General features: G+C 36.0%; 1 protein-coding gene across 1 annotated transcript in view; it reads left to right on the top strand.

Annotated features, from left to right (window-relative positions):
- LOC128982751 (DNA replication ATP-dependent helicase/nuclease DNA2) overlaps positions 1–16,565 on the top strand; it is a 217,434-nt gene that overhangs the window by 179,356 nt on the left and 21,513 nt on the right. The window contains exon 16 of the mRNA XM_054401709.1: positions 2,667–2,816. Coding sequence (XP_054257684.1) covers positions 2,667–2,816 — 150 coding nt within the window. The remainder of the gene's footprint in view (positions 1–2,666; positions 2,817–16,565) is intronic.

Here is a 16,565-nt window from a genome sequence, read left to right as displayed (position 1 = left end):
TCCTTTGTTAACAGCATCAATAATAGTTTCTGAAAAATGTAAAAGAGCAGTAGTAGTAGATTTACCCTTACGAAAACCATGCTGTTGTTTGTCAAAGATATTATTATTATGCAAATGATCAACCAATCGATTATACATTACACGTTCGTATATTTTTGATATGGATGGCAAAACTGATACAGGGCGATAATTACCGATTTCATTCCTTTCACCTTTTTTGTAAATAGGTATTACTCTAGACATTTTTAAGCAGTCAGGGAAAATACTGGTTATTAATGAACTGTTTATTAAATGCACGAGTAGTTTTAACAGTGATTTCCCTATGAATTTGATTAGTTTTACGGGTACTTCGTCATGACCACTAGATGACTTATTTTTTAAAGTTGAAATTATTTTTTCTATCTCATCTTCATCTACTGGCCTACATCTGAAAGGAATTTCAATATTTATTTGATCATGATGTAGTTGTATTTTGATCGTCTTTAGATTGAATATTACTTGGGGCACTATTGATCAAATTCTCTATTACCTCAATAAAGTAATTGTTAAAACCGTTTGAGATGCTCAGAGGGTTTGATATCACCTTATCGTTAATTCTAATTTCATGAGGAGGATCCTTAATACATTTAGATTTATTACCAGTTTCAAAATTAATTATCTCCCATGTTTTCTTACTAACATTTTCTGATTTATTTATAAGTTGATCGTAAAAAGTTTTCTTTGCCTTGATCAATCTACTTTTATAATTTGCATTTAAGAGTTTACAATGATTCATCATTTCTACATTACCAGACAGTTTTGCTTGTTTTGTAAGCTCAACAATATCTTTTTGTTCTGTTAATAAATCCTGGTTTATCCAATTAAATTTACTTTTATTCAAATATTTTTTCACCCTCTTTTTAGGAAACACTAAATCATAGACTAACCAACACAAGTGGACTTCTCATCCCATTGTAAATTTTGAAGCTCGTTTTTCATGTCTTATGTACGCCACACTGGGCGCTAGTGTCGGCGAAATTTTGTTTCTATTATTTTAGGGTTAATTTCTTGATTTGTGCTTTACTGTTTGGTTAAATAACTAAGGGACAATTTATTGTTTATGATTAGATCGTATTATTTGGTTAAACGAGGTTTTAAATTACTGTATTAACGGGAAACAAATTCTAAACAAAACACGACCTCTACATAAACCGTACAGAACTAACAATAAAATTGTCTTCAGCTGTTCCATTAGGATGAGAAATCTACTAAGGGAGTATGTTTTATCTATGACTAAATCAAAGTTATATTGGAAAATACTATTAAACAATTTAAACTTATCTTCTACTTTAGCCATGTATACAGAGATCCAATTCTCTTGTGATAAGATATTATTAAAAACATTCATATTATTTACAGAAAAATCTCTTTGTTCAATTTACACATAGTTATTTACAAAATCTTTATTTCCGGGAATAGTTAACTCCAAGATCTGACCATCATGGTCTGAGAGGGCTGTTGCAATACCAGTTACATGAGAAAGTGATTTGTCTATGTTTGTCAAAATATTATCAATAGCAGTTGAAGTATTTGGTGTGACCCCTGTGGGAAAATCCACCAGGTAATGAACACTATGGCTCTTTAGAATGTTTTTAAAATGTTGAATTTCAGGAGTACACTTCAAAACATTTAAATTAAAATCACCTGCAATAACAAAATGTCTTACATCCTTTAAAGCAGATAAAATTTCTATTAACTTGTCTAACCTAGCTAAGAATTCCAAATTTTGAAGTTGAGGTTTTCTGTTAACTCCTACAAGTACAAAAGACCATTTATTGATTTTATATTTAGCCACGCAGCATTCGAAAAGCTTATCCTCTGTTAGATCCTCTATTTTTTCAGAGTTAGAGCCTTTGAATTCAAACCCTCTCTTGAAAGAATTACAACACCCCCTCCCCTCCTGAGGTAGTAGACCGACTATAGCTAGATGTGATATAGAAATTATTCAGGTTAAATCTTTCTAATCCAAATTGTTTCATATCAGGTATAAAAGTAATGAAATCCATTAAGAAACCTTTTGAAACAATTTTGTTAAACCCCTACTATATATTTCTCTTTAATAATATCCACACAACCGCAGTAAAAGATCAGAATTTTGCCTCATTTGTGGTAGACAATGAAAGTCTCTTCAAGACCGCGGGGTGTGTTTATATATTGCCACGATCATAGAAGACGATAATTATGTCTACACAACTGCGGGAAATAGTCAAAATATATAGTACAAACAATACAATGAGGAATCTTATAATGTCAAGTAAAAAGATTAAGCATTTAATTTACTGGAAGAGTCAGATTGGGTCAAAGCTACATTGGGTCAATCCTTGTCGGAGGTGGTGGTTGTGGTGGACACAGGAGTGTGTGAAGCTATAAGCTGTGTCAATAAAAGAGAGGCTGATATTGTGTCACAGTCTCTAGTCACACTTACTATAAACACTGTCTATGATCTGTTGTAGGTGGAAGAGTCAGATTGGGTCAAAGCTACATTGGGTCAATCCTTGTCGGAGGTGGTGGTTGTGGTGGACACAGGAGTGTGTGAAGCTGTAGGCTATGTCAATACAAGAGAGGCTGAAATTTTGTCACAGTCTCTAGTCACACTTACTATAAACACTGTCTATGATCTGTTGTAGGTGGGAGAGTCAGATTGGGTCAAAGCTACATTGGGTCAATCCTTGTCGGAGGCGGTGGTTGTGGTGGACACAGGAGTGTGTGAAGCTATAGGCTTTGTCAATAAAAGAGAGGCTGATATTGTGTTGAAGTTATTGGCCACAGTAACCAAGGTACATTGTGATTATAAACATTAAAAAATGTAGTTTATCAGTTTTTATTTGTTCTTGAACATTGTGATTTACTTATTTTGGCCTTCCATACACGGTGATCAACTCAAGGAGGCCACCAGGTGGATATCGGAAACGGTAAGAATTAGAGAAAACTTAAAATGGGGGGGGCATTTTTTTGTGGCAGTTAAAAATATGAATTTAGTTTTTTTGGAATTCGGCCACCATTTTCCAATATGGCGGTCAACTTTGAAATTTCTTATGTAACTCCTTTATATTTTACTATGTTTTCAGATAGTACATGCATTTAAAAACACTTTTGTTCTCGTCACTTTTTCTGTAAAGCTACTTGTTTAGGAGTTACAGCAAGTTACACCTAAGAAAAAATTACTTGTTGTGTACATTTTGCATAATGCAGCTCCTAAATGAATAAGTTTAGAGCAAAAATTTGTTGAGTAAATAAGTCTTTAAACTGCATCTAAATTATAATACAACCGCCGCAGTAAACCTGCAGACTAAGCGAATTTCCATTTACCTGGCTGGATTTTTACTAAAATAATTCCTGAAAATTGTCAGATTTATTTCCTATTTAAATAACATTAATTTTAATGAGTACCTAGGTTTGCTGCTACAGGGAAGGTATGGATTTTTTTATTGAAATGTTGATAGCTTAGTATGAAATAAACAAAATTGCCAAATTTGATTAAAATCTATATTTATAAAAGAGGAAGTTTGTATATTTGAACGTTATGGACTCTGAAACCGCTCTATAGAATGCCACGAAACTTGGTACATACATGTACAATTTCATAGAATAAGTTTATACGCCAGCAATTTCGTGATCTGTCCAATCGGCTCCGCCCCTACAGGGTGTCTAGTAGTCGGGAAAATCGGGAAAGTCGGGAATTAGTATTGAATTTCAAAATGGTCTTGAAAAGTCGGGATTTAGTCTTAAATTTGATTTCAAAGTCGGGAATCTTTATGATTTTGCCGCGATCTTTACGTGGCCGTTTACGTAACCACGAAAGCTAATGATGATGATGTCCTCACGGCCTCGGGAAATGTTCACGGTTCTGCCGCGATAGTGGACGACGACGATGACGTTTCCGAAACCACGGGAGACGACGATGACCTTTCCGTGACCGCGGGAGATGACGATGACGTTTCCGTGACCGTGGGAGACGACGATGATATCTGCTCGGCCGCGGGAATTGTTCATGATTATGTCGCGATCGCGGACGACGACGATAACATTTCCGTGACCGTGGGAGAAGACGATGAAGTTTCCGTGACCGCGGGAGATGACGATAACGTTTCCGTGACCGCGGGAGAAGACGATGAAGTTTCCGTGACCGCGGGAGATGACGATGACGTTTCCGTGACCGTGGGAGACGACGATGATATCTGCTCGGCCGCGGGAAATGTTCATGATTATGTCGCGATCGCGGACGTCGACGATAACGTTACCGTGACCGCGGGAGATGACGGTGATGTCTAAACAGCCGTGGGAAATGTTCATGATTTTGCCGCGATCCCGGACGACGACGATGACGTTTCCGTGACCGCGGGAGACGACGATGATGTCTACACGGCAGCGGGAAATGTTCATGATTTTGCCACGATAGTGGACGACGACAATGACGTTTCCGAAACAACGGGAAACGACGATAACGGTACCGTGACCGCGGGAGACGACGATAACGGTACCGTGACCGCGGGAATATCCGTGACCGCGGGAGATGGCGGTGATGTCTAAACAGCCGCGGGAAATGTTCATGATTTTGCCGCGATCCTGGACGTCGACGATGATGTCTACACGGCCGCGGAAATGTTAATGATTTTGCCGTGATTGCGGACGTCGACGATAACATTTCCGTGACCGCGGGAGATGACGATGACGTTTCCGTGACCGCGGGAGATGACGATGACGTTTCCGTGACCGCGGGAGATGACGATGACGTTTCCGTGACCGCGGGAGATGACGATGACGTTTCCGTGACCGGGAGTCTACACGGCCGCAGGAAATGTTCATGATTTTTCCGTGATCGCAGACGACGACGATAACGTTTCCGTGACCGCGGGAGATGACGGTGATGTCTAAACAGCCGCGGGAAATGTTCATGATTTTGCCGCGATCGATGACAATGACGCTTCCGTGACCGCGGGAGATGACGATGACGTTTCCGTGACCGTGGGAGACGACGATGATATCTGCTCGGCCGCGGGAATGGTTCATGATTATGTCGCGATCGCGGACGTCGACGATAACGTTACCGTGACCGCGGGAGATGGCGGTGATGTCTAAACAGCCGTGGGAAATGTTCATGATTTTGCCACGATAGTGGACGACGACAATGACGTTTCCGAAACAACGGGAAACGACGATAACGGTACCGTGACCGCGGGAGACGACGATAACGTTTCCGTGTCTGCTTGGTGGCGAGAAATGTTTATGATTTTGCCGTGATTGCAGACGTCGACGATAATGTTTCCGTGACCGCGGGAGATGACGATGTCGTTTCCGTGACTGCGGGAGATGACGGTTATGTCTAAACAGCCGCGGGAAATGTTCATGATTTTGCCACGATAGTGGACGACGACGATGACGTTTCAGAAACCACGGGAGACGACGATAACGTTTCCGTGTCTACGAGAGACGAGGATGACATTTTCAAATCTGTGTATTAGTACACTTCCCAATCCATTTTCTGATGCATCACAGACCATTACCAACGGTCTCATTTCTTCATATGGTACTACTGTGTCTTTACTTGATAGAATTTCCTTTACTCTTTTAAACGTCACCTCTTCTTGTTCAGACCATTTCCATTTTGAGTTAGTTCCAGTCAGCTTATGGAGATCACTACAAATGGCATGAAGTCCAGGAATAAATCGTTCATAGTAGTTAATAGAACCTAAAAATGATCGGAGCTCCTTGACATTAGTAGGTGACCGTGCCTCTCGAATGGCTTTTATTTTTTCTTCAGTAGGATGTATTCCATTTCGGTCGATTGTATGTCCCAAGTAAGTTACTGACTCTTCAAAAAATTTGCATTTACTAGATTTTGCTTTTATACCAGCTTCTTTCATTCGTTTCAAAACCTCTCTCAAATTTTGTAGATGCTCTTTCTTATTCTTTCCAGTTATTATAATATCATCCAGAAGAACTCCAACCTTTTGTATTCCAGCTAAGAGTCTTTCCATATATCTCTGGAAAATACCTGGGCTAGATGATATCCCAAAAGGTAAACGTTTGTATCTATAGTAACCACTATGCGTTGCTATTACTAAATACTTTTGGTGTTCTTCTGCAACATCCATTTGTAGGTATGCATCTCGTAGGTCTATCTTGGAAAACTCTTGTCCGCCTGCAACTTTGTTCGTTAGTTCCTCAAATGTCGGGATAATTGCATTTTCTGGGACCAAATTTTGATTCAACGTGACTCGAAAATCTCCACAAATCCTTATTGAACCATCATTCTTCTCTACATTCACTGTTGGAGTAGCCCAAGGAATAGGTGTAATACTCGTAGCAGGATCTACCTCTTCAATATATCCTCGTTAACAAGTCTTGTAAGTTCATTCTCAATTCGTTCTTTCAAAGGAAATGGAACCCTGCACGCAGAAAAATGCTGGGGGTTTGCATCTGCTTTAACCCTCCGAGTGTCCCTTGTTTTGGTCTTAATGTCTGCCTATTTTTTGCTCATTTGCAAGGTTTTATTAAAACGGATCTGAGAAGCTTAAAAACAATGTTAATTATACTGTTCTATATACCATTTTGTTTGGAAAATCATTGGCTTCAATATTATATATAAAACATAAGGAACATTTGTTCAAAAAAAATTTTTAGTAAAAAAAAATTTTTTGGAAAATTTCAAAAAAAAAAATAAGTTTGCGCTCAATGAAATTTTATAAATTATAGGTCTATAAATATTTGAAAATAGCCACTTTGTTCTAAATTTTATGAGGATTACAAATATATAATCATATAGTGAGGTAAGTTATCAAATAAATAAGTTATGAGTGAAAAACATATTTCAGTACATAGCGTTTAGCTAAGAATGCATAGCCTAACCATAGCTAGGAATCTGGCTGATAATTTACATCAATATCACTACCTACTTCTTCAGGATCATCAACCAGCCCTTGAAAATCACTTAAATCTTCTTATAATGCACCACGTATATCACTACTTTTGATTTTTAACACTAAAACAATGATAAACGTAATAAAACACATCAGTCATCGGTCCGAGGGTAACCTAGCTGTTTACAAATACGCACGTCAGCTGTCTGCTACAATTACGATCGGCTCGGAGAACATAAAGCGCTTAGAGACAGACCTCTGGAGAAAGCTTAGAATCTAACGAAAAGAACGATACCTAACTCGATCCAGTTCAATCCGATTCAGTCAGTCATAGAGCCTTCGCCGTAAACAGTGTTTGTGAGTCGCTGCAGCGACACAAAACACTACACAAAGTGTGTTATGTGTCGCTGCAGCGACAAATACACTCGGAGGGTTAACATGAATTCGTGCTTTATAACCCTTGATTTTCCCATGTCCTTCAGAGAATACATCTTCAAAGTCTTTAAGTACTTCCTTAACCCTCACATCATCCATCTTTTGTTGTTTTATATTTTGCTTACATTTTACTTTATTAATAGTTACATCAGGAGGGAGGTTCATATTAAAAGCTAATATCCATGGTAAACCAAATAGTGGTTTCTCATTTCCATTTACTACTGCTACTTTTAATCTACGTGTCTCATCACCTACTGAAACATCGACATAGCATTCACCAAGTATATCTAAAATATTGTTACCATATGCCACGTATTTTGAATTAGTCTTATAAAGTCTTGGTGAACCAATTTTCTCCCAAAGAGGCTTACCTATCATTGAGACCCAAGCTCCTGAGTCAAATTCCATGTTTGTAGCTACATTATTCAACTTTAAATAAATACGTGCTTTACAAATATGTCTTCTTCCCTTTTCAACATTGTTTATCCTCATGTCATGCGAGTCTGATTCAGATTCTTCATCTTCTGATTTTTCATGCACATTATTCACTCGCTTTTGCCGACACAACTTTGCAAAATGTCCTGTTTTTTTACAGTTCAAACACTTTTGTTGATCCGGACATTTACCAAATTCTTGCTTTGTTCCACATCTACTACATGGATGATTTGTCTTTTCATTGTATTTCACTTCTCTTTTAGACCCCTTATTGTTTCTTCTTACTTGTGATACTTCCAACTCTTTATCGTTATTCTTGAATATCTCATGACGAGCTCTTTCCATCGAAGTGGCCAGTTCAAAAATATCTTCAGATGTTAACTTGGCACCATTTTCTTTTACACCATCAGGCCATCGTTGTCTAATTTCTACTTCAAACTCTGGAAAATTTATACCTCCTGCAAATCTGTCTCTTATTCTTTCATCAAACTTATTCTCATACTTGCAAAATTCTGCTAAATTTTTCAAATGTATTACAAATTCTGAAAAGCTTTCACTATCTTCTCTGATGCATTTTTCAAACTCCATTCTAGCTGAAAATATAGTCTTTCTAGCTTTGTATACTGACCTGAAACCATTAACTAATTCTGCCCACGTAGCCTGATGTACTTTTAAAGGCAGTAGAAAGTTTGAAATCTTTCTTAATGGTGCAGGACCCACATATGCAAGCAAAAGATGCCTTCGAGCATCCTCTGCTCTCTGAGTTGTTTAATTAATTGTTTTCTTAATCTTAAGGTTGATTACAAAAATGGCGCCCCAAGTTGGGCGCCATTTTTGTAATCAACCTTTAACTTAAGACTACAATGGAAACTCCATGTACAATATCGAAACTTAAATTTATTTAATTAAAATACAAAATTGATGGTAAAAGAAAATAAGGGGTTCACAATAAAGTTTACAATAAGTGGGGAATGAATTTAATATAATGAAAGCTTTAGGCTAAGCCTATTACAATAGTTCTAAAGGTTCAGGTGTTATAATTTGTTGCAATGATCTTTATCTCAGGTGGGGTGATCGAGCGGCATTGGAATTTAATCTTGTGATTTTATATAGCCTAATTAAAATTTTGTTTGAAATATAAAATAGGTTCAAATTATAGATTGGTTGAATTAATTAAAGTTCTGAATATTAAGTTTCCATTAGTTTCTTGACTTTGAATTTGGGTACAAATATCCAAAGATTAGGCCTAAAAATGTTTTAATGGCTTCCAAAGGGGAAATGTCTATTGGAGTGATCTCACCAAATTGATGTCTTCTTCGCAGCAAAATTTCTTGATGTTGTAACTTAGTTATTAATGTTTGTAATAAGAACGGTTCTTTTTCAATCGAATTTCACTAATTTAGGTTCAAATTTAGGCACTTTTTTTATAAATTTTGATATTAAAATAGTTAGTATCCAATTTACATCTTCACACTAGCTCAGTTCTCTTGAAAGTCATGCTGGTTTGATGCATTGTTGCACACACATATGTCAATGCTGACTTAATCACATAAAATTGTAGGCCACTGTTTACACATATATATTATAACAAATTTCATTTGCTATAGAGCTATATTTGAATTTTGAAAAGTTATTTAAATAAAATTATATTGAATTTGAAGCAATTTTGTTATAAAAATTATAGGCTATTATATATTTACATGAAATTAGGTTATTTGAAAATTTTCTATATTATATTGTTTCGAATCAATTACCCATTGGTCTGTTTGGTCATATATTATACAAGGTTTGATAAATTGACATATTGATACAAAGAAAACATATGGTGAAAGTTAAATTATCTATGAAAAATATAAGTGGAAATATTGAATTGTTACAGTATTCATTCAGCTTAGTGAAAACATAATATAGATATGTATACAAATAAGAACTTGAACTCTTAGAGAGCCTTTGAATGTTATTAGACTAACGAAAAGGGTTGTGCATGTTTACTAGCGCTACTCAGCAACAAAAACCATTTAATTTATCTCTAAAATATATATTCTTTAACCCTCCCAGTGTTACTTGACGAAAATTCGACAAGCAGCACACTTTGTGTAGTGTTACTTGTCGATTTTTCGACACGCAGACATCGTTTACGGCGAAGGCTCTATGACTGACTGAATCGGATTGAACTGGATCGAGTTAGGTATCGTTCTTTCCGTAATATTCTAAGCTTTCTCCAGAGGTCTGTCTCTAAGCGCTATTCATTTTAGTTCCGAAAATATTGTAGCAGACAGCTGACGTGCGTGTATTTGTAAACAGCTAGGTTCCCCCGGACCGATGACTGATGTGTTTTATTACGTTTATCATTGTTTTAGTGTTAAAAATCAAAAGTAGTGATACGTGGTGCATTATAAGAAGATTTAAGTGGTTTTGAAGTGCTGGTTGATGATCCTGAAGAAGTAGGTAGTGATATTGATGTAAATTATCAGCCAGATTCCTAGCTATGGTTAGGCTATGCATTCTTAGCTAAACGCTATGTACTGAAATCAGTTTTTTGCCCATAACTTATTTATTTGCAAATATACTTCCTTATATTATTATATATTTGTAATCCTCATAAAATTTAGAACAAAGTGGCTATTTTCAAATATTTATAGGCCTATAATTTATACAATTTCATTGAGCGCAAACTTATTTTTTTTTTGAAAATTTTCGAAATTATATTTTTTTTACCTAAAAATTTTTTTTTTGAAAAAATGTTCCTTATGTTTTATATATAATATTGAAGCCCATGATTTTCCAAACAAAATGGTATATAGAACATTAGAATTAACATTGTTTTAAGCTTCTCAGATCCGTTTTAATAAAACCTTGCAAATGCGCCAAAAATAGGTGGACATTAAGGCCTAAACTATGGACACTTGGAGGGTTAAGTGCACTGAGCAGCAGCCTATAAAAATCTATGTAACTTACCCATATGTAGTTACAAAGTGCTCAAACTCGAATTGTGACATTTATAATTTGGGTTATATTTCTCCAACAGATAATTCATCTGCAGAAGAATTTTATTTTGCTCTTACCCTGTGTCTATGTCTAATAACATCCAAACACAGAAACCTTGCCTAAAATGGTACTTATTTTGACAAATTATTTGCAGTGGCCTATATTACGGGCAAGGCCCACTGGGTTGGTAATATTATTCAAAATAACACAACATTTTGGCTGTAAATATGGCCCAATGAATAACGTTAGAAAGGTCATATTCCTTTAAACTAGATCACATCATAAATAAGATACGTTGATTAACATATGTATGTAAACGTCAATATTTACGTAACAGTCAATTAACATTATTTTTTGCTTTTTGGAAATACCACATTGCAATGTCACATGCATTATTTGTTGCCAATGAAGCTGCACAACCATATAAATGAGGAGGCCCCTAACAGTTCAAGAATTAAAGCCAACTTCACTTCAAGTATATTCCACTACACCTAACATTCCGTATAGAGATTATAATAACAACTTGAAGTAATTGATAAGGCTGAGACAACTAACTGACATCCCCCATGTCAAGGAATTCCAGCTTTAACAGTAACCCCACAACCAATTTCTCAAAACTGTGCTAGAGGGTTATCCATTGGCACAGAAGTACAATATGAACTGACGCGACGTGACAAAGGAAAAATCAAACTTACACTGTATCGGATACACCTCCCTTTGAAGTTAGATCGTGTCTTCCCAACAGATTTTTTTTTTCAAATAAAATCATAGATTAATCTGCATTACACTGATAAAATCACGGGAAGTGTTTAGCTACAAAAGATCCACAAATACGATTTTAATACTATTTAAAGGTTCTTCCAAAGGAAGAGATACCAAATAATATACTAATAACTCCAATGACGTACAGTATGGGAAATATTTTATTCATTGAATGATCAACCATATTCGGTAACTATCGCAATTAATATCATTATTGTTTTTTTACACTTAATAATCTTTAAACCATGCTAAATGCTCAAAATATGTATAGTTTCACTCAATTTATCGCAGTTAGATGAATTGGCGTAACCCAATAGGATATTTATACAGTCCACTAATATCCATTTCGCATGAATAAATTCATAGTTTGATTAAAGTGTTAGTTTCTTTTATTATTTCCATAACATTGGCGTACCATCACACGCGCCGCAACAATTGTATTTGTATAAAATGTAAACACGACTATGACTTAAGTGTTGAAACTAGTCGTTTGATAATTAAAATTAATTTAAAAGGGTAATAATGTGGGTACGCGTCTAATTGGCACCACGTCAGATTGGCACCGCGACAGATTGGCACCGCTCCTAGAGGTGCCAATCAGTCGTAACAGTACACGACAGATTGGAACCTGGAGAAAGGGGTGGTGCCAATCTGTCGTGGTGCCAAGCTGACGGCTGCCGCAGAGGTGCCAATCAGTCGTAACAGTACACGACAGATTGGAACCTCAAGAAATGAGTGGTGCCAATCTGTCGTGGTGACAAGCTGACGGCGGCCGCAGAGGTGCCAATCAGTCGTAGCAGTATACGACAGATTGGCACCGCTGCCCTCAATAGGCCCACCTGTTCGTTTTACTTACTAGTCTGATGTTTGAAAACAGAAACTTGTCAATACTTGATGCAATTAATGTCAATTAATGCATACACATTGATAATAACATTAACTTTAACAGCACAAACCGCTTCGTAAATGGTCCATCTAATCAAAGTTACAGTTCCTCAAGGCTTTTAATATTATGCCATTAAACTCAAGTTTATAATTTGGAAAACGTCTGATACCTACTAAAGTATTTGGCACAATTGAATGAAACCTTGCAGTCATTTTTCGGAAGTTGGGTGTGCGTTAACCTGGTTAAAAAAGGTTTTTTTCATTCAGAAGTTACAGCTTGTCTAAGATATGACAATTTATCATTCAGTTAACTAATATTATTTCAATGAAATGATATTTTTTATGCATTATAGAGTGATAAATTGTGATATATTTGAGATGCTGTAATTTATTACTTAATTTACCTTTTTGTAAACAAGATGCGGTTGCACGCAAGTAGGCTTGCCCTATAAAATAATTACCGGTACTTCCTTCTTGGACCAAAACTCTAAAATCAGGTAATGTATAACTCGAGGTATGGTTACACTGAATATGTAAATCTTCTGAAATGGGGTTATTTAGGCGTGAAATTTACGTGGATTAAGATATATACCGGGTGTCCAAAACCACCCGTACACCCCTTTAAATACGAGGGAAACCTTTTCTTACAAACGAAAAATAATACAGAACTAGATAAATTTGGCACGTTCTACCAAATGTCGACAATTTTAAATCCAAAATCACACCGGAAGTGGCTTTTTCAGACCGGAAGTTGACTTTTTTTTAATGTAAACTACTGATTGTGATCACAGAATCGAATTCTAAGTTGAAAAATGCATACATTTTGTCAATAACATTTTTTGAAAAAACTTTTTTTCTACCTCTAATTCCCTATTAAATTCAATAATTTTGGGTCATTCATCCGCCAAAGTTACTTGAAACAATAATAGAGAAAAACAAATAACAAATATTACATAAAGACATGTGATAAATAGAATCAGCTGTTTATTGTAAACACTACGGTAATTGAGTAACAGCTGGTCTACACATTGCTTGATTTAATTTTTTTTTAGAAATCATTTGTTTTTACATTTTACCACTTTAATGTAAAAACAAATGATTTCTTTTTAAAATAAAATGGAACTAAGCAATGTGTAGACGAGCTGTTACTCAATTACTATAGTGTTTAATGTTCTCGTTGAGTGTTTACAATAAACAGCTGTTTCTATTTATCACATGTCTTTATGTAATATTTGTTATTTGTTTTTCTCTATTATTGTTTCAAGTAACTTTGGCAGATGAATGACCCAAAATTATTGAATTTAATAGGGGATTAGAGGTAGAAAACATGTTTTATCAAAAAATGTTTTTGACAAAAGTTATGTACTTTTTAACGTAGAATCTGATTCTGTGATCAAAATCAGTAGTTTACATTTAAAAAAGTCAACTTCCGGTCTGAAAAAGCCACTTCCGGTGTGATTTTGGATTTGAAATTATCATCATTTGGTAGACCGTGCCCAATTTATTTAGTTCTGTATTATTTTTTGTTTGTAAGAAAATGTTTCCCTCATTTTTAAAGGGGTGTACGGGTGGTTTTGGACACCCGGTATGGCTATGGAAATTGAAAGTGGTCGCTATGATGGATTTTCTGCCTCATATCAGGACTTTGAGAGAAAATACTGTACTTTTAAACACTTTCTTAGTATGCATCTAGATAGAGGCTACATGCCATGATGTCGTGTTAGTTAAGCAGTTTGTAACTCGAGACCGGCTGGATCTTTTTAATGATTTATGATTTGTTGGATTCGTCTTTAATCCGATTAACACATGTATCTTCAGTTCAGTATTTCAATTTAGAGCTAAGCCCCACATATGTATGTTATGCGTATGAAGAAAAATATGATGGTTTTTGACCATATGCATAGATTAATTTAATATATTTTAGAAACAGCTGATTAAACATTTGACAGGTAATGTAATTGAAAGTCATTTTCAGCGGTTTTATGTTGTCTGTGATTGTTTTTAAAAGACTTATAAAGGTGGCCGGTTGATTTGGTTTTTTTTTTTACTTTTATGGGGTACAAAGTTCGCCGGGTCATCTAGTTTGTAATGTACAGTTCGCTCAATGTTTCTGTAAACATAACAATAAAATACGTTTTATATTAATTGTTTTTCGTGTTAACATTAACAATTCGCATGTGTTTTCCTAGTAGGCCTACGCTTTATTTAAGGAATCTTGATCAACAGTAATAACAAAAACTAGTCGAAATCAAAATACTACTGAGCAAGGCTTGGTCCTAACAGTAGGCCTACTTTACAAATATTAGGATTGAGAAACAGATGGTGTGGTGTAGTTAACTGAACTGTCATTAATTAAAAAACGACCCCTAAATGCCTCAAGGGTCACAGCACTGACGCTAGTTTTTATTTATGGCCTTGTCCTATTTCAAAAAAGGATCATCTTATAAAAGGTGCTTGAAAAAATATTCGAAACCCTCCCAGCGTGGAGTTTTCCGGCTTCCTCAAATTCTCTGTACGTCCGCTCGTTTGTCAATGTCAACGTTTATGTTGAAGACCAAATTGACAGTTGGAAATGCCACATAACTTGCAGACTCAAATATAGAAATCCCCGTAATTTGAATAGCGTGAGGATGCCAGCAGTCCCTGGTGGTCGCCCGTAACAAAGACACTGTTGTTTGTCAACAAGGGATTAGGATTGCCCGTCTACCTGTTATGGGGGGAGGACACCCCGACTTTAAAGCCAGGTTATTGAACCACGAGGGAAATAATAGCTACGGTAAACGGGTCGCCGGATTTCTACCCCCGGATATTTACCCCCATGAAAAAACTCCTACGTCATTTTGACGTCACGAGGGGCGGGGCCTATACACGGTCGAGAAACAGCCCGCGACTGGAAATCTACCCCCGGACATCTACCCCCAGACATCTACCCCCGGACATCTACCCCCGGACATCTACCCCTGGACATCTACCCCCGGACATCTACCCCCAGACATCTACCCCCGGACATCTACCCCCGGACATCTACCCCCGGAAATCTACCCCCCGTGGTCAGCTCTGTCACGTATCGGCCAATATTCATTGTTGTAATTGATTTTATTGACTGTTTTATGTAAATCAACGGCTCTTCGGTTAGTAATTGCCCTCTAATATCTAGTATTACGCATGTGATATGTCATTGTCTTGTTTAACATTATCTATCTTCCTAATGTAATAGGCTGTAACAGCCCCTTTTCACCCGAACTACTTCACCGATTTTAATGATCGAGGTGTAATTTTAAATCTTAAGATCTAGCGCAATGCAAAGTGGTAATTAAAACGATATTTTGATAAAGGGCTTCAAAAGTTTGACCCTTAAGCAAACCTTTAAAAGTTCCCTTCCCAGATTTGTTTACATTATCGTCATATGGATAATTTTTCTTTACTTTTAATGAAACAGCTGTTAATATTAAAATTGTATTTTAAACAACACACAGAGAGTTACTGAGTTTGTCAAAAAGAAGTATTATTTACAATGTAGTTTTCTGATTAAAATATTTATTTTGTTCTGCATCATCTCATGTTCTGCAATACAGTATAACATTCCATTACGAAATTATTGGAAAATATTACATACAGTAACTATTAATTTTTTTTTTTAATTACTTATTGAATTATCTTATATCCATTGCACGGCTTGGTGTCTGCATTTTTGACTACTTTTTCCAATATTTTGACATATCTAAGACAGATCATCATAGGTTCATAAGATTATTTTCATACATGTTTTCAATTATTGGAAAAGATTTCGATTGTGTAATACAATACAAAATAATACAAGTGCAGAAGGGCATGTTGCCCAAATAATCCGTGTATATATCTTTAAATTAATAGTGGTTTACAGCAACTGGATTAAATGTTTAATAATTGTTATGAAGAAATATGTGCACGATTTAGATAATCTGCCAAATTGCAATTTATTGCAGACGTTAGAGATGTTACTTTGATGTATTCATTCAGCGTAGTGAAAACACATTAGAGCCTTTGAATGTTATTAAACTAACTACATACTACAAAAAAGGTTCAGGCCAGGGCTATTTTAATGCGCTTGGATTGAGACATTTATTAATCCGGCTTATATTTTTCTTAGCCAACGAATTATTTATCTATAGAAGAAGTTCA

This window comes from Macrosteles quadrilineatus, unplaced genomic scaffold (assembly GCF_028750875.1).
Source record: "Macrosteles quadrilineatus isolate MER2022 unplaced genomic scaffold, UCM_ALF_1.0 Scaffold_1__1_contigs__length_201487025, whole genome shotgun sequence".
Lineage (NCBI taxonomy): Eukaryota > Metazoa > Arthropoda > Insecta > Hemiptera > Cicadellidae > Macrosteles > Macrosteles quadrilineatus.
This window is presented reverse-complemented; position numbering and strand designations above follow the sequence as displayed.